General features: G+C 37.6%; 1 protein-coding gene across 1 annotated transcript; it reads left to right on the top strand.

The window, feature by feature from the left end:
• The first annotated feature begins 1,979 nt into the window (after positions 1-1,979).
• Positions 1,980-18,669, top strand: trpm5 (transient receptor potential cation channel, subfamily M, member 5). The gene is made up of 26 exons (XM_056242310.1): positions 1,980-2,086; positions 3,539-3,606; positions 3,691-3,841; positions 3,954-4,134; positions 4,217-4,383; positions 5,145-5,322; positions 5,403-5,467; positions 5,551-5,736; positions 5,828-5,924; positions 6,025-6,143; positions 6,234-6,557; positions 6,635-6,778; positions 7,163-7,286; positions 8,074-8,219; positions 8,300-8,412; positions 8,511-8,609; positions 8,703-8,961; positions 14,075-14,193; positions 14,274-14,406; positions 14,489-14,663; positions 15,590-15,758; positions 16,200-16,378; positions 16,584-16,716; positions 17,750-17,822; positions 18,180-18,270; positions 18,434-18,669. Exons 1-26 carry the CDS (start codon positions 2,060-2,062, stop codon positions 18,544-18,546), a joined length of 3,633 nt encoding a protein of 1,210 aa, XP_056098285.1. The 5' UTR covers positions 1,980-2,059; the 3' UTR covers positions 18,547-18,669.
• The last annotated feature ends 392 nt before the right edge of the window (positions 18,670-19,061 follow it).

Below are 19,061 nucleotides of genomic sequence, written 5' to 3'. Positions count from 1 at the left end.
CACTGGGCATTGTGCAAAAATAATTAATAATCTACTCTGAGCTGCAATGGATGAATAGAAAATGAGAATTTCTCTTTAGTCCTAAAACTGCAGCAGGGACATTCGAACCACCCATCCAGGCAGAATTGATCTGCATCAGGCTTGAACTGAAAATGTGTAGGATGCTGTAAAACATGACAATAATTATGTGATCTTTCCATTAATCTAGAATAGATAGAAGGATACATAGATAATTTGGCACATACACAGAGTTATCAAGTAAGATGTAGTGAAATGATTCGGTTGCTCAACCAAGTTACTTTGCAAGGGTTGTAAGTGATAAGTGATCAGACCAAAACGTTTTAACCTAGCTATCGTTAAGTTGTTAATTCCAATTCAGACAAACCTTTGGCCCGACAGTTAACGCTATTAGGATACAAACCAAAGTTTATTTGTACTTACCGACATGGCAAACAATCACTTGCTTTCAAAATTGTAGTACTCCTGAAAAGAAGTATAATATAGTTAGGAAAGACTGCTGATGTGATGGCTGGCTTGCTGTCACTGTATTTACTATGAATCAATAATAAAACTTATTCATATTACAACAGTTTATCATCACATTACATTATCTAAACATGTTTGCATAGCAATGACTGAACAACTTCAAACTTTTTCAATATGGAGTATTTACAACTGACAAAGTGACAATCAAATCTCATATTCTTTATAAGCAGAATAAGATTTACAGGATGTAACGTCACACATAAGCACTGAAATAATATATTTTTTCATATTTACCCTTAATCCAAATAACAACATGAAATTGGTGATATAATAATGCAGTTAGTATAGTATAATAGTAATAGTACAAAACAAAATTCTCAGTTGAGAATCTAACGTAGTTACTGATACGAAATTCACTCAGCCAAATGTAACACACAACTCAGTTGAGACATTACAGGGGAGTTAAATGACCAAATATGTAAGTTGAAGATAATTCATAGCTCTAAAACAACATCATCAAACCTTATTGATTCGAATTACATCGATATTTTGACAATGCTAGTCAAGTGATCAACCGCACTGACCTCATTACAAACTATTAATAAGAGCTGCTTTCAACAGGTAACATCTCATTCTTATACAACTCATTCGTATTATGTTGAACAGTGTTTATACTAAAACCGCAAGTGTGTTTTGTGCATTTTGTTTCGCAGTTACCTTCGTCTTCTAGTCTTCTCTTCTCGATGCTTCTTCCTGTTTTTAAATGTTAATGAGAATGTGTCCAATTTGGGCATGGGCGTGGCTTCTGACGTCACACTTGGATGTGGGCCGGGTTGGATGTCCACCGCAGGCTGCAGCGAGAGGCTACTCAACGTCAGAGACACTGGACCTTCAGTCTGTGACAAAAAACGTCCAAAAATAGACATTTTAGGCAAAGTAGCCTGTATTTGCACTTCATCCATTTGCACCTGTAGATTTCAATTACAATAGCCTAGGCTACACATCTAATAAAATGCCGCGAAATCTCCACTTCTATAGCATTTACACAAAACTTTCCAAATGTATTTCCATTTAGGCTACTGTAGGCTATAGGCGTCTGAGGATATTTACGGAGGGGTTCGTTCTTGCCTGTATCATTCGTTTTATTCTAAAAAGTAGGCCTATTAAGAATCTTTTTTTAAAAACAAATATAAACATAGTGTTTAAAACATAGTGTTAATCACCACGTTTAATTTTAGCCAGACCTAGGGCATTGTAAGCTGTCAAACTGTTAAAATTGTCAAAAGTCCAGAGCAAATGAGTAAATATAGGAGAAAACAATAATAGTAAGCATATGGAAATGAATCACTTATTTTGAAGATATTTTCCTGTTGGGATGTTTATGGTGGAGGTCGGGGGAAGTTCAGGTAAGTGGTTTCTGGTTGAGCATAATGTAGCAGCGGTAGGTTAGGGAGTGGTTTTGTCAGAATAAACCTCCTGATTCACTTCCTGGTGGCACTCTAGAGCTGCCCAAGCCTGTAGTGGCCTAAAATAAGCTCAGAGGATCCGACAGCAAACCCAACATCCAGATATCATGCTGGGGCATCAGGATACTCCTCTGGTAAGTGAATTCTTTCAGCGCAAAACCTGGCGTCAGATTGCAGGTCATTTCTGTGGAGTTTATAAATTGCTAAACAGTTTCTCAAAAAGACTTATAGTAGGCTAAAAGATGTAAAGATGCAATCAACTAAATAGCAAATATTTTATTTAAGGCAATCATTTTGATTGTTAAGTTTAGCATTTCAAATTATTATTCATATACTTCCACAGCCACAGATGTTTCTAAAATTTCAAGGTAATGGTTTCATTGGTTTAATTTTGTGAATTGAATGAATTGACTTTTTTCAAGTACAAGAATTGGACTGTGAAGAAAATGTATTTTCTTATAGATCTAAGAGATAAAGCGACAATTTAGTAGAAAACGTTAAATAATGATAACATCATTAATTGACAAAGTGTCCCATTCATTGTACTGCGAGTTTTTAGAAAAATTCCATATCACCTTTAATGCAAATAATTGTGTTTGTGCGCTGTGTCTCCTATGGTTTTTTCCCTCTCTCATACACTCCATCCCTTTCCCTAGTCAAATCATAGGCAGCTCCTGCACCTCTCCACACTACCACACACATCAATCATGTTTGCATACAAGTCATTGGTACTTTTCAATAATCAACACCTGGCCACATCATCCAAGAATCAATTTAACATAATCTTTTTATTTATAGATAAAACTGCTTTTCAATGACTGCTGGCTGACTGAGTAATTGCATACTGATCAAACCAGATCGAAATGGCTCTTGTTTGAAAACAATAAAATGAATGGCAACCATTAGGAAATTGGAGGTTTCACAATAAAAAGGGCTGGCATTAAAGCAGGCAAGGTGGCAGTTATACCTGAACCTGATGGCATTTGGATAAAAACGAATTGATTAAAAAAAAAAAGACATTAATCAGATCTGATTACATCAATCACATGCAGTTAACCTCCTGAAATGTTTTTATAGAATTGCATTTCAGTTCCTGACTGCTTTTACTATGACTCTTTCGGTCTGTGCCTCTTCAACCACACGAGGAGAACTGACCTTGAATCACTGTTGACCAGGATGCAAATAAGTCCAAGAGGACAAATGCATAGAGAACCTCTGTGGATGATCAATTTTGCCTGCTATCAGTAAACAATTATACAAAGGTGTTTTATTATGTTTATGCATATTTCCATATTCAGACACCACACAGTCTGTCCAGTAAAGTCTTTCTTTTCTGTTTTGTCTTTCACCTTTCTTTCTGGCTGACTCTTACTTAACCTCAGGTTGGTAAAAATCAGGTCAGTTTCCCAATTCACGTGTTGCTCGGCCTTTGCCAGGAGGGAGGGAAAGTTTGCATGTGTGTAAAGAAAGAAAATAAAAATTGCTTCTGCTTTACATAAAGTTCCTCACTGAGCAGAGCAGAGCAGCGCTCCTATGGCTGCACCTGAATGGTCTGTAATACAGATGCATTTTAATTCTGTCTCTAGGGTGTGTTACGGCAGGGCAGAAGGTGTCTGCAATGTGGGGAACTGTTGAGTGAGTCCAAAGAACACAGGTGAGACTGGTGGCACGACTTATCATCACCAATAAATACTTAACACAGTTCAAAATGCTTGACCTATCCTGTCACTATTTGCAGTTCTCCAGTGGGATGTCGGTGTTACAACCCACTTACAGAGTCCGTTGTTCGTGTTGGAGGGAAGAGCAATGAGAGATCTGATAAAACCCACTGGACGGCCGGACGTTTGGGAGATATTGATTTTGTCGGTGTCAGTCGGACCAAGGGCAAGGTATATAAGGACAGACTTTTACAAATTCAGATTGTTTTTACTCAAAATCATCACTGTTCTTGATGGGTTTAAGCTTGTGCACATTATTCACAGACTTTATTTGTCAGTCCAGTTTGTCAGGGTGACCAGCTCCACAGATCCAGCCGAAATCTATCAGATTTTGACTAAGCAGTGGGGTCTGGCCCCTCCTCATCTGGTGGTGGCACTAATGGGAGGTGATGAAGTGGCTCAGCTGAAGCCCTGGCTGAGGGACACACTTAGGAAAGGTCTTGTGAAGGCGGCACAAAGCACAGGTGGATTATTTATTGTTCATTAAAAACAAAAATCAGAATCTCTTTTTGATTGTCACAGATCTCTGACCCTTGACCTACACAGGGGCGTGGATCCTCACCAGTGGTTTGCGTTTTGGCATCACCAAGAACCTGGGTCAGGCCGTAAGAGACCACTCTCTAGCGAGCACTTCCTCTAAGGTGCGAGTGGTGGCCATTGGAATTGCTCCCTGGAACATGATTCAGAACAGAGATCTGCTGCTGTCTGCAAAGGTGGGGACTTCTCAAGAGATAGGGGTGAATGCAGGTTCATTGGCCCAATCAACCTGAATTACCCCAACATTTTGATGTTTTCATTTATCTCATATGATTTAGTTGCATGGAAAAGTCATATGGACTTTTTTATTATGCAATAGAGAGCTGCAGAAATGAGTCCTATAAAACCTGGAAATCAGTTCGCACGTTTGCACTTGGTTCCATTGTCCCAAACTAAATAGGTTTTTTATATGAGTAGTAGTGAGTAGTGAACAAACACACACTGCAAACCGTAAACACACACACCCAGAGCAGTGGGCAGCCATTTTTACGGTGGCGCCCCGGGAGCGATTGGGGGGTTAGGTGTTGTGTCCTGCCTGTATTGAGAATCAAACCCGCAACCTTCGGGTTACCAATCTGACTCTACAACCATTAGATCATGTCAGATCCTTTGTGGCGGTGACGTTGAAGTCACTCTAGTGTTTATTGCTTAACTTTAGCTTTTTAATTATGTAGCCTTCAAAATTCATAAAAGTTGTGAGAATTATCTTGATGAACAAAATGTGGAAAAATCATAAACTTTTGTTGGTCACAGGCCTTATTTCCTGCATAAAATTCCTATTGGCTTTTTGTTGAGGGAATCAGGGTGATGCTAACTTCCGGGTTGGCCTACAACTCCAACTCTATAACTTCATTAATGATTTTAAAATTTACTTTATATGTAAACTTTTTATAAGACAACATTGTTTAATTTTTCTAAATATTTATTTTTTATTTAGCCTGATCATTCAGCAACATACCCGTATGAGGATCTTCCCCACGGTGCAGTGTATTCCCTGGACTGCAATCATTCCCATTTGATCCTTGTGGACGAGGACCCTCAGAGACCTGGAGCCACTGCTGAGATGAGAGTCAGGATGCTCAAACACATCTCTCTGCAGCGCACAGGATATGGGGGTGAGTTAAGACTCAGTCTGTCTCTCCAGTTTTTTATCTTCTCGTGCTCTGAGATTCAAATTAATTCACTGTTGTAACAGGCACAGGCAGTATAGAAATCCCAGTTTTGTGTCTTCTGGTCCATGGAGAGCCAAGGATATTACAGGTCACTCTTAACATTTTATTAATAAAACATATCTAATAAGTTGATACTGTATATTATAAGTGTTTTATTGTGGCTTGTTACAGAAAATGTACAAGAATATTCAGAACTCAATACCCTGGCTGATTTTAGCTGGCTCAGGAGGAGTCGCTGATATTTTAGTGACCTTGATGGACAGAGGATGCTGGGATGCTGATATGGTCCAAGAGCTGTTGACAAACACCTTCTCTAAGGGCCTACACAGCACTGAAATCACTTCCTGGGTCAAACTGGTAATGGACAACTTTTGTTTTATGATAGTTAGATAGTTTTTTTTTAGTTTTATATTATATATAGTGTAAAGTCTCAGACTTTGTCTATTAGATCCAGAGAATATTGGACCACGGTCACCTGCTGACAGTGCATGACCCAGAACAGGACTCCGAACTGGACACAGTAATTCTCAAAGCCCTGGTTAAGGGTGAGTAACCATTATATTATACTAACTAAAGCAAACAACTATATTTCTGTTCATTGATGTTGGTGAGTCTGTAATTGTTCTTGTCTTTGTCTGGGCTCAGCGTGTAAGAGTCAGAGTCAGGAAGCGCAGGACTTCCTGGATGAGTTGAAACTGGCTGTGGCCTGGAACAGGGTGGACATTGCTAAGAGTGAGATTTTCAGTGGAGATGTGGCATGGAGTGTAAGAATTAAACAATATCGTTTTGTGCGTTTTAAATGATCAATACTTGTTTTGGATTATTATACACAATATCTCTTTATTCTCTTTTAGCCGCAGGACCTGGAGGAGGTGATGATGGAGGCCATGATAAATGACAAACCTGACTTTGTGCGTCTGTTTGTTGATAACGGTGTGAACATAAACGAGTTCCTAACTTATGGCCGTCTTCAGGAGCTCTACTGCTCTGTGTCCGAGAAAAACCTCCTTCACACTCTGCTCCTGAAAAAGCATCAGGAGAAACAGGCTCATTTGGCCAGCAAACGGATGTCAGGACAACCCTACACTGAACCAGGTTTCACCTTCCATGAGGTCTCCAAAGTCCTTAAAGACTTTCTTGATGACACCTGTAAGGGTTTCTACCAAAAACTTCCAGCGGTGAGTGGGCCTTTTACATGCACTTACACATAACACACCATGCTACCATTCTACTATAGTATGTGTATCTGCTGCAGGAGAGGATGGGGAAAGGCCGTCTTTTCCACAGCCAGAAAAACCTCCCAGACATGGACCGACGTTGTGAGCACCCTTGGAGAGACCTCTTCATTTGGGCTATTCTGCAGAATAGGCAGGAAATGGCAAACTACTTCTGGGCCATGGTGGGTCAATAAACCAGTATGAGCGATAAGCTCATTTTCATGAACTAAGTCCATTTGTGAATAAATGTGAATTGAATTGAATTTGCATGTTCACAATTTGTTCTTTAGACCTTACCAGAAGCTATAAACGAAGTCCCATTGATTACTAGTCGAGTATCACACTTGACCTCAGTTGGGTTTACAGATCAAACTTTACAAGGGTCAATAAACGAAGAGCAATTTGCATGAAAAAAGTCCTGTTAAGCCGAGAATCAACACTAAATGAATTCACTGCTTGTCTTTGCATTCTTGCAGTTAATAATTGTGCTTATTTCTACTTTATTTACAGTACTTATTCAATGCATTATTTTACATTCGTCTTTAATAGGCATTTGTGTGTTTTAGGGCCCGGAGGCCGTGGCAGCTGCTCTGGTGGGCTGTAAGATCATGAAGGAAATGGCCCATCTGGCTACTGAAGCAGAGTCTGCTCGCAGTATGAAGAATGCCAAGTATGAGCAGTTTGCTATGGGTGAGAATCACACAACTACCAACCACAGACTCACTGCAAGGGGAGAACCCAAACAGTCAAACATTTCGAGGGTCAGTTCACCCAATAATGATAATTCTGACATCATTTACTCGCCTTCATGTCTTCTGCAGAACATAAAAGAAGATATTTTGAGAAATGTCTCGGTGTTTGTCCATTCAATGGTAACCAACATTCTTCAAAATACCTTCTTTAAGGTGTGGAATGACATGAGGGTGAATAAATGATGAAAGACTATTCATTTGTGGGTCATTTACTCACCATCATGTTGTTCTAAGCCTGTATTACTTACTTTTTAATCACCATAATACAAAATTTGATATATTGAAGAATGTTGAGATATTTCTCAAAATGTCTAATTTTATGTTTGGCAGAAGAAAGAAAGTCATAGTTTGGAATGCCATATGGGTGAATAAAGTAAATTGGGTGAACCTTCCCTGCTGAAAAATCCAGTATTGCTGGTCACCAGCATAAGTGTTTTTTACATGCTGGGACAAGCTTCACCAGCTCAGTTGTGCTAGAGAACAGCATGACAATTCTGGTCCACTAGTTAGACCAGAATAAACCAGCCTGGACCAACATGGAATTCATGCTGGTTTATGCTGGATTTTTCAGCAGGTTTAATTGCACATTAAGAACAGCGTTAGGTTGAGTAAATTACACAAAAATGTTCTTTTCTGGGTAAACTGTTTCTTTAAGCTGTGTGAAGAGCCTATATTAAGTGTAACTACCAGAACGCTCAGTTCTGATACCTGCACTATTCTGACAGATCTTTTCAGTGAGTGTTATTCAAACAGTGAAGACCGAGCCTATTCCCTCCTGGTGAGAAAAACACGCTGTTGGAGCAAAGCAACCGTCCTGAATCTCGCCACTGTGGCAGATGCCAAATGCTTTTTTGCTCATGATGGTGTCCAGGTAACAGCTTACGCCTAATTCTTGCATTTTCATGCCAGCCTTATCCCTATGATCAACTTTACGCGGATTGTCTTGCACAGGCCCTGCTGACCAAAGTCTGGTGGGGAGCAATGAGGACAGACACTGCCATCTCTAGACTTGTGCTTACGTTCTTCATCCCTCCCCTCATTTGGACCAGTCTCGTCAAGTTCAAGTGGGGATATTTGTTGTTATTAATTCCATGTATGGCATTTAAAAACATTTTTTGATTCATTGAGCATTATGAGCATATAATGTGTGAATGTGTCACAGTGCAACGGAACAAGTGAGCAAAGGTGATGGGGAGCCGTTTGACGAGCTGGACAGTTTGGAAACAGAGCGGGCCTTGTTGCTCACAGACGAGGACCCAGTGTAAGTCTCTATTTCATACTGGAATAGATACAAACTACAGTAAAACTTAAGTATCCTTTTAAAGAACTCTGTTTTCATCTTTCTTTCCCTCAGTGCCGCTGAAGGTGGCGGTGACCCTGCAGTGCAGACCTGCAGTGCAACCTTTCATGTTGTGCTGCGACGGTGGAATCGTTTCTGGAGTGCTCCGGTCACTGTGTTTATGGGAAATGTTATCATGTACTTTGCCTTCCTCATTCTGTTTAGTTACGTGCTCCTCCTGGACTTCCGGCCCCCACCACCGAACGGCCCATCTGCAGCTGAGATCATCCTCTACTTCTGGGTCTTTACCCTGGTGTTGGAAGAAATCCGACAAGTAGGACTAAATGTCTATGGTCTATGATTTAACGTGTGTGTGTGTGGTTGTTTTTATATTGTGCTTGTGTGTATGTTTACGCAGTCTTGTATGGTTCTTTTTTGATACCCCTTATAGAAGAGGTTGATTTATCCAAAATGACCAGAAACATAATTCTAGTATTCTAATAGTAATATAATGATTCCTCAGAATATGTAAAGCAGTGTTGTTATTGTTAACTAAAACTATTAAAATAGTTTTCATTCATTTAAAATAAAGCTAAAATAAAATATAAATATTTGATGAAAAACATAAACTAAATTAAGAAAATTTACCTTGGCAACTAACTGAAATAAAATACGTTTATGTACTAAAATTAGTTAAACTAAAACTGAATGTCATGTGGATGGAGGAACGAACCCATGCGCAGACAGCAAATAACTCAAAAGGGGTTTAATGATGACAAAACAGAAAACAAAACCCACGATGGGGCAAAACAGGACTGGAGGTAAACTAAGACACGAAGACAAACGAAGACTCTGACTTGACAGGAAACAAACTCACAATTCTCAATAAACAGGTTTCAGACAAAATACTCACAGAGAATAACTCACAATGTTTGACAATGTACCGACACAGGACAGCAAACACAAGGGGATTAAATAGGGAGACACTAATGACAAAGACAGGTGAAGCTGACTAGACAAGGACAGGTGAAACTGACTAGACAATAATGACGAGACAAGGATAACAAGGGGGCGGGGTAACGTAACGAGACAACACAAGCACATGGCTCAAAACACAAGACCATGTGCTTGCACACAAAACATGATTCTGTCATGATCCTGCCTCAAGACTAGAGAAAATCAAGGACACGAGGGCAGAATCATGACACTGAAATAAAAAGTAAATCCAAATAGAAATATATATCAAAAAAACTAATAAAAATTACATAACAGAATATTCTAAAACTACTACTAAATAACACAATTAATAAAACTTAAACTAAAATGAAATATAAAAGCATTTAAAATATTGATAAATACCATAATAGTAATAGAACAGCACAAGGTTTAGCAGATTTTCACATATTTACTCTTACAGGGTTGTGCACCATTAAGATTTGAATAATGAATGACTTATAAATTCAAAATTGATTTGAACTGAAGTAGCGAACAAGGTGGAGAACTGTAACTTCTGTAGGTGTAGATTATTAATAATAATACAATTCATTGTCCAGTATATTATTACTAGTTATGATTACAGACAACATGCTTGTTAATAATCTGTATTTTAAATCCTCATATAGAAATGTATTAAATGTATTTATGAAGTGCCTTTCAAAAGTCTAGTCTGAGCTTAGGACTTAAAAATACAGTATAAAATGCGATGCAACAGAGCACAACACATTCATCCTACAAAACAGTACAATACAATACGCCATATAGTACAATACAGTGCAGCAAAATGCACACAATATATACAAAACACAATACAATACTAACTATGAACACATACAGGGTGGAGTGTATGGGTTCATCTGAAATAACAGGTACAAATGCAGTTTGGCAGTAAAGTGGCCAGTGTGCTCAAGCAGCTGAACAAACAGTGCCAACAAAAAACGGGAGAAGGGTTAAGGAGAATATACAATTCTGGGAAGTTCTTTATAAGAGTTGCAGCTCAGGGGAATATACTGTTTTTGTTCTTGTTTTGATGGATCTGAAATGATCATTTGAGGGTAGAGATTCAAAAAGATGTGGTGACCTGGATGTAAACACTCATTGGTAATCTCACCTACCCATTTTCCAGACTCTTACTCATTGTCTGAGTCCTGGAGGAAAGGTAAATGACAGCCAATGATTGGTTCTTTCTGCTGGGTGCCTAATGTGAAAAGGTGTGCCTTCTTCATGTGTGATGATACTAAATATGGATTATGGATGAGGAGAGGACAGATTCAATGACAGAGGTGCAGAACTGGTTCATCAGGACTAAACACTGAGGATTTCAATCAGTAAATTATTTGCTGAGACCTTTTCTTGATGTTATATTGGTCTTAAATGATGTTATATTGGTCTTAAATTCTCAACAAGAATATCAACCATACCTGCACTCTATTTGTCATGGTCGACAAGCCAATCCAATCCAGCAAATAGCATCAGAATTTACCACTGTGAAATGTAATGAATTTGCGTGTTTTTTTTGTGAAAAAATTATAAGTATTAGACAGACATCAGGGGCCGTATTCACAAAGAATTTTATCTTACCACTAGGAGTACTCCTAAATCGCACTAAAATACTTTAGCTAGGAGTTTTCTCTTAAAAGTTATTCACAACGCCTTTCAGACCTACTCTTGGTTAGGAAAAATGACAACTCCTCAACTAAGAGTGAGTCTTCGTTGCTATGGATGATGTCAATTCTCATGCACGAGCTTCCTCGCAATGATTACGGTGATTGGTTGTTAGATGACAGGGCCATCATGCGGAACATAACACAGACGCAACAAATCATGGAATTACGACATCTAAATATGTCTGTCTCCTACACAAAATAATAATAGTAATGTCATCGAAATGCATATATAATGACATGTTTGTGCAGGCCCCAGTGAAGTGTTATTCTAAAAAGGCAGAGAGAGAGAAAAGTCGTGAATTAAATTAAATCAAGGTAGCCTAATACCCTAATGAAAACCGCCACTTGCATAATAATGAAAAAACGACACTTGCATTAACACTTGCTTGGTTAACTGACATCCTATTAGCCTAAATAGACTACTTAAAGCAAGGAAATGTTGCTCCTATTGAAGTAATGTAGTAGTTGAATGACGGTGGATTATGAACTCGCCAAAACGGAAAAGAAAGCCCAACTGGACGCAGGATCAGTTACTGCTGCTGGCCCAGTTGGTGCAAAAAAAAAAAAAAAAAAAACATAATAAAAGGGAAATTCGGAACTGGGATATCAAGCAAGACTAAGCGTGAGAATGGGAGAGGATTTGTTTGCAGATCAATGCAGACTGCGAGATGCGCTACAATCCTTTGTGAATAGGTCTTAGTGAGTTAGGAGTCCTCTCGACTTCTTTTAAGCTGTCCCAGACTTAGGTGCTACTTTTAGGGCTAAAATGCTTCGTGAATTACTCTTAGTGAAAAAAATGAGGAGTCCTAAAGTTAGGAGTGACACTCCCATTATTTTTAGGAGTTGCTCCTAAATTCGCCAGTTAGGAGCTACTTTTAGCCTTAAAATTCTTTGTGAATACAGCCCCAGAACTACACAGTCTAACAAGGACTCTGTACCGTCACTACGACCACCAAGACATAACTTGGTTACTATGTCGCATTTTAATACAATTGATCAATAATCCCTAGAAGAAACAGTTTGACATCTTAAAGCTTCCAATTGCTGTCTCGACATACTGCCATCAGACTTTTTTAAAACAATTTTTAACTCTATAGCAATGGATCTACAGCAAATATTTAATAGTTCTCTGCAATCAGGCATTTTCCCAACGTCTTTAAAAACAGCTGCCATTAAGCCCTTATTAAAAAAGAGAACACTGGATGCATCTATAATGAACAACTATATACCTGGATCTAATCTCCCTTTTATTGCCAAGATCATTGAGAAGGTTGTTTTCAATCAACACAATAACTTTGTGACCTCAAGCGGTCTCTTTCCGACCTCACCATAGTTCTGAAACTGCCCTGATTAAAGTTTTAAATGATATACTGCTGAAGACTGATTCGGATAAAATAACAGTTCTGGTTCTATTAGATCTCAGTGCAGCATTTGACACTAGATCATAGAACACTTATATATAGGCTGGAAAATTGGGTAGGACTCTCAGGGACAGTACTTGATTCGTTCAGATCTTATACCTAGATGGGCGGAGTTACTTTGTCACCACTGGTAATTATGAATCTGATAGGGTGGCTATGACATGCGGAGTTCCACAGGGATCAGTTCTCGGACCGCTTCTGTTCGATCTCTATATGCTACCTCTAGGCCAAATTCTACAGAACAACAACATTAACTACCGTAGTTATGCCGATGATACTCAAATATATATGGCTCTTGAATCGTATGACAACAGCTCAATAGACTATTTGTGTCATTGTATAGAGCACATAAAAACCTGGATGAATCAAAATTGTCTACAACTAAATCAAGATAAAACTGAGATTATTGTGTTTGGCAACAAAAATAAAAGAACAAGTATTAGTAAAGAGCTGGATTCTCGGGCCCTTAAAACCAGGGATCAAGTGCGTAATCTTGGTGTTCTGATTGACTCAAAGTCTATATATCCAGAATCAAAGGCTTGGTGTCTTAAAAAGACCAAGAGAAGCTCATCCATGCTTTTATCTCTAGTAGGGTTGACTACTGTAATGGCCTGTTAACTGGACTCCCGAAAAAGACTGTAAAACAGCTGCAGCTTATTCAGAATGCTGCTGCTAGAATGTTAACCAGGACCAAGAGAACAGAGCACATCACTCCGGTTCTTAAAACTTTGCTTTGGCTTCCTGTCAGTTACAGAATAGATTTCAAAGTGGTGCTTTTAGTCTATAAATCTCTGAATGGTTTAGGACCTGAGTATATTTCTGATATGTTTGAAGAATATAAATCGAGCAGGGCTCTTAGATCTATGAACACAAGGTCAGCTAGAGCCCAGAGTCCGAACTAAACATGGAGAAGCTGCGTTTAGCACTTAACTACCAGAAGATCTTAGACGTGCCCTAATAGTATTGATTTTTAAATCCAGGTTAAAAACATTTCTTTTTTCACGTGCCTATGACTGAGCACTTAAACCTAACTACACTGTTTAACCTTATAGCGTCCTATGTTTTTATCTTATTTTTAATCTTTATACGTATGTATTCTTTTGTGTCTTGTATTATTATGATGGTTTCATTTGTTTTGATGTTTTTAAATATGATTTTTTTTCTTTATCGCACATTGAATTGTTCGATGTATGAATTGTGCTATATAAATAAATTTGCTTGCTTGCTTAAATGAGGATTTTAAGGGGAGAAATTAGTTGATTGACCTCCTGAAGTCCACAACCTTTTTGAGTACAACACAGTACAGTTGTATTGTGCAAAGCTGCTATTCAATGTATGATTTTTGACACTCTCTGATGCACAGAGTTTCTTCACGGATGAGGACATGAGTATTCTGAAGAAGATGAAGCTATATGTGGAGGATAACTGGAACAAATGTGACATGGTGGCCATCTGTCTCTTTGTGGTGGGATTGTCATGCAGGTATTTTGATCAAAGAGTGCTGTTTTGTGAACAGCATTAAGAGTAGCATTGTGCTTAATTTGAATTATTTTTGTCTTAAGGATGGCCTCAAGCACCTATGATGCTGGACGAACTGTTCTTGCTTTGGACTTCATGGTTTTCACCTTAAGACTCATTCACATTTTTGCTATTCATAAGCAACTTGGGCCCAAAATCATCATTGTGGAGAGAATGGTAAAAATAATTTAAAATGAAAAATTACAGACAGAATAAACATCCGTTTAACCCCACGCGTTTTTTTAAAATGATTTTACAGATCAAGGACGTGTTTTTCTTCCTCTTCTTCCTGACCGTGTGGCTGATAGCGTATGGAGTGACGACACAGGCACTTCTGCACCCCAACGACCCGCGCATCGATTGGGTCTTCCGCAGGGCACTGTACCGCCCGTATCTCCATATATTTGGACAGATTCCTCTAGAGGAAATAGATGGTACACTATATATTCTTTATATGTTCTTGCTTTGAGCACATTGTAGCTCATTGTTGGGGCTGTATTAATAAAGGCTTTTTTTTTGTAAGCAGTGTTATTTTAGTATTATCAATCAATATCATTTTTAATAGGCTTTTATTTGTATATGTTCAGTTTTCATTTCAATTTCTGTTTAAATTGTAGTAATTGTTTATGTGATTTTGACATTTTTGTTATTTGAAAAAAAAAAATTCTTAAAAGTTTTAGTAATTCAACTTTTAGACTTATTGCAGTTACTTGCAAGTGCAATATTTCAATTTTTTTAGTTTTTAAGTTTGAGTTTTTTCATTTAATATTTATATATAATTATTTAATAATATTAATTTTTTTATATATTTAATAGTTTTAGTTAAAGGGATAGTTCACCCAAAAATGAAAATTCTGTCATCATTTACTCACCCTCAAGTTGTTCCAAACCTGTTGGATGAGTTTCTTTCTTCTGCTGAACCCAAAAGAAGATATTTTGATATTATATATATATCTCCATAATATGGAAGTCAACGGGGTCCATACACTGTTTGATTACCCATATTCTTAAAAATATCTTCGTTTGTGTTCAGCAGAAGAATGAAATTCATACAGGTTTGGAACAACTTGAGGGTGAGTAAATGATAACCAAATTTTAATTTGTGAGTAAACTATCCATTTAACAATAACAACACTGGTTTGAAGTAAAAATTAAATGCCAGTAACCAAATTGACTAGATATCAATTTAATAGTGTTTAATACTTAATCAATGGTTAATTTCATGCTCAGTGGGTCTAGTCACACACTTTCTGTCAACATTTGTTCTTTCATCTAAATTAATTTGTAGTTATTAGACTTGACCTCTAGGTGGAGCTATTGCAGTTTATTTTTGACTATATTTCTCCATGTATCTTCACAGCGGCAAAGATGCCAGATGATAACTGCACTAATGATGTGCAGGACATCATCTTAGGGACTCTGCCACCCTGTCCAAACTTATACGCCAACTGGCTGGTCATTCTGCTGCTCGTCATCTATTTGCTGGTCACAAATGTGTTGCTGCTCAACCTTCTTATTGCCATGTTCAGGTCAGAGTTCAGCTAATACAAAACTGGGAGATTCTTCACTGTGAAAAAGTAAAATACAATTAAAAAAATATGTTTGCATTTCGATGTTCCACTTTACACATGTTGATAACTATAAATAACTTTGCACCTACATGTCAACTCATTAGAGTATAAGTAGACTGTCTGCTTAATATCTGCTAACACTTTATACTTTTAACTTGCAACCTGAACCCTAACAACTAACCCTAACCCAACAGTCTACTAATACTCTAATGAGAGTTAGTTGACATGTAGGTGCAAAATTACTTATAATCAATAGAATGTCTAAAGGAGACCACCAAAATAAAGTGTAACCCACTTTTCCAGTAAATGTGTGTGTGTGTGTGTGTAATACAATTCTTCTCATAAACAATGTCACAAAATGCTATTTGAAATGCAACCAAACATGTCACCTCTCCGCAGCTACACCTTCCAGGTGGTGCAGGAGAATGCAGACATCTTCTGGAAGTTTCAGCGCTATAACCTGATTGTTGAATACCACAGCCGCCCGGCACTAGCCCCACCCTTCATCATCATCAGCCACATCTCTCAAGTTCTCCTCAGTCTCGTCAAAACGACAGAAAACAAGCAGGATCTGCTGGGTAAGGAAGTCGTCACACTGACTGTGTACTTCCTGTACAGATTATTTAGATAATTCATAATACTTTTAATGAAGTCAGTCAAACTCCAGTCTAAAATAAGAGCACAGAACAAAATGGAACAATTAAAGCAGTGGAGCAGGAAAAGCAAAGATAATTTAAAGAATCTGTGGTCGAACGTTTGTTCCTCTATTCTTGTTGTGGTCAGAGAGGGAACTACCAGCTGGCCTGGACCAGAAGCTGATGACATGGGAGACGGTGCAGAAGGAGAACTACCTGGCTAAACTGGAACGAGAGCATAGGGAGAGCAGTGGAGAGAGACTCAGATACACTTCCTCTAAGTGAGTCACATTTAAACTCTATACACATATGAGATGGATTTGGATTTGTATAGCACTTTCCACAATACTTTTTGTTTCAAAGCAGAGAATTCTTGTTTCAGTGTTACAATTTAGGAAGTATTCTGTTACCAGCCAGAGATAAGTGTATCAAAGTAATGTTCATGGCAGTAATATAGAGCTATAATATAGTAGCCTACGTTATGTGGTTAGTTAACCTCATACACTTAGTTAAGCTAACAAAATGAACATGTTAGGCAGCGATTACTACTTGCGCTTGTAATGATTGTGATGCTGGGATAGTATATAGTATAATATTTGAAAGTTTTGCATGTCGTAATCTGACGTAATTGTCGGCGTCGCCTGAAAACATTGCGAAGGTTGGATCCAAACTGGAGCTGGCACAATTTGTGGTAGAAACCTGGGGTAAAAACATAGGGAAGCAAAAGGAGAGGAATTAGCATAGCTGCAGTTCATAGCATTTTAGGCAAAGTATAATCATGTGTATTTGGCACTATTTCAATTTCAAGTTTATGAGAAACATTAGGTGAATGCTTGGCTAAAAAGAGATGTATATGATCTAGATTTAAACAGAACATCATCAGGAAGGCTATTCCAGAGTTTACGAGCCAAATGCGAAAAGGCTCTACCTGCTTTAGTAGACAAAAGTCCAGAGTTTTGTGTCCTTAAAAAAATATTTTATAATCATAAAATGTATCATTAACACATTATCTTATATTGAGATTCCTGCTACAGGTAAGTCTTTGCTGAATGAGTGTATGAATAACTATTATCCTCTACGGTTACACTTTATTTTAAGGTGTCATTGTTACAATGTAATTTTACATTTAAGTAGTGAGTAATAATAATTAACAACATGTACTTACTATAGGATTAGGATTTGGTTGAGGGTTAGTTGCATGTAATTATGCATAATTTACTGTTATTACTATGGTAAGTACATGTAACATATGTAACAAGGACACTGTAAAATAAAGTGTTACCTAATCTACTTTTTGCATGTATCATTTTATAGGGTACAGAGTTTGCTGAGGTTGGTTGGGGGTTTCAAGGATCAAGAAAAGCGAATGGCAACAGTGGAGACTGAGGTGAAGTGAAGGAGTAGCTGCTGACTTAAAGTTACCATGAAATCAAAATTGACAAATCTCTTCTTTTTTTTTATTTTATCGAATACTGCAGTATTTATTATAAAATGATTTATCCGTAGTACATTTAAAAAAAAAAAAAAAAACATGTGCCCTCGTAATCTTTACCACAAAGATCCAATGATTCAATGGATCTTTTCTTTTTCGAGAAGCTGTTTCACTCGTATATACTGTACATCACAATAGGGAAGAAAAGACTATCGCAAATTCCGTTTCATGTAAACTTTAATATCTGTTGAGATTCCTCATTTAAGTTCATGTTGCCAAATGACTTTACTGAACATGTAAATGTATCTGTAGGTGAGGTATTGCGGAGAGGTGTTGTCCTGGATTGCGGAGTGTTTCCACAAAAGTACTCTGAAGTGTGACAGAGACGTGCCTATAGCCCCACGTGAGGCTTCCTTTACTATTATGTTGCCCTTCCTCATATTGTGTCTTCTTCCTTATCTTTGTATCTTCTTTGTTCTCTCTCTTACTCTGTCTGAGTGTCTTCTTTTTGTTGTCTCACAGTCTTTGTCCTCTCAAGGTAACACTACACTACCTGTGTTTCACAGGGTCCATTGCCATCAGCTCCAGAAACCCACAACCACAGGAAGCCAAGAGACAGCAGCCGTCAGGACATTCAGGATATGGTGCCGAAAAGAAACTGGCTTACATTGATCAGTGATCTGGCTATATTATTATGCTTTTTTAAATTATTTAACTATAAATAGGATATCAGTTGTTATAGTATGTAATTGTAATTGAGACTCCAGGCAACAAAATTAAAGACAAAATCTGTGCAGATTAATATTTTGATTTTACCGTGATTTCCTTGTACATTAAACCTACACCTCTTTTGTAGCTATACAGCACTAATAATTATCATTACAACTTTTACTATACAAATATATATATATATATATATATATATAAAAAATCAATATAATTTGGTAATGCACTTGAAGTAATTGGAACTGTGTAATTGTCTTTCTAGTTAGAAGAATATTAGATTTTTCTTTGTCTTCTATCAACACTTGGCACAATTATTTCAGTAAAATTTACATTTTCAATTGAATTACCATTGAGGAATTGTATGAATGCTACACAGTGTGAGCTCTTGACATCCTCATTTCAACAGTAATATGTGAAATATTATCACAATTTAAAATAACAGTTTTCTATTTGAATATATTGTAATAT

Source organism: Rhinichthys klamathensis, unplaced genomic scaffold (assembly GCF_029890125.1).
Source record: "Rhinichthys klamathensis goyatoka isolate OS25496 unplaced genomic scaffold, OSU_Roscu_1.1 h1tg000022l_1, whole genome shotgun sequence".
Taxonomy (NCBI): Eukaryota; Metazoa; Chordata; class Actinopteri; order Cypriniformes; family Leuciscidae; genus Rhinichthys; species Rhinichthys klamathensis.
Note: the sequence above shows the minus strand (reverse complement) of the source record. Positions and strands in the feature narration are given on the sequence as shown.

Excerpts from the sequence above, each read along its gene's own strand:
- trpm5 (XM_056242310.1), top strand. The coding sequence starts at position 2,060 with ATGCTGGGGCATCAGGATACTCCTCTG. Across the intron at positions 6,779-7,162 it reads CAAACTACTTCTGGGCCATG|GGCCCGGAGGCCGTGGCAGC; the intron begins GTGGGTCAATAA and ends TGTGTGTTTTAG. Across the intron at positions 14,664-15,589 it reads TCCTCTAGAGGAAATAGATG|CGGCAAAGATGCCAGATGAT; the intron begins GTACACTATATA and ends GTATCTTCACAG.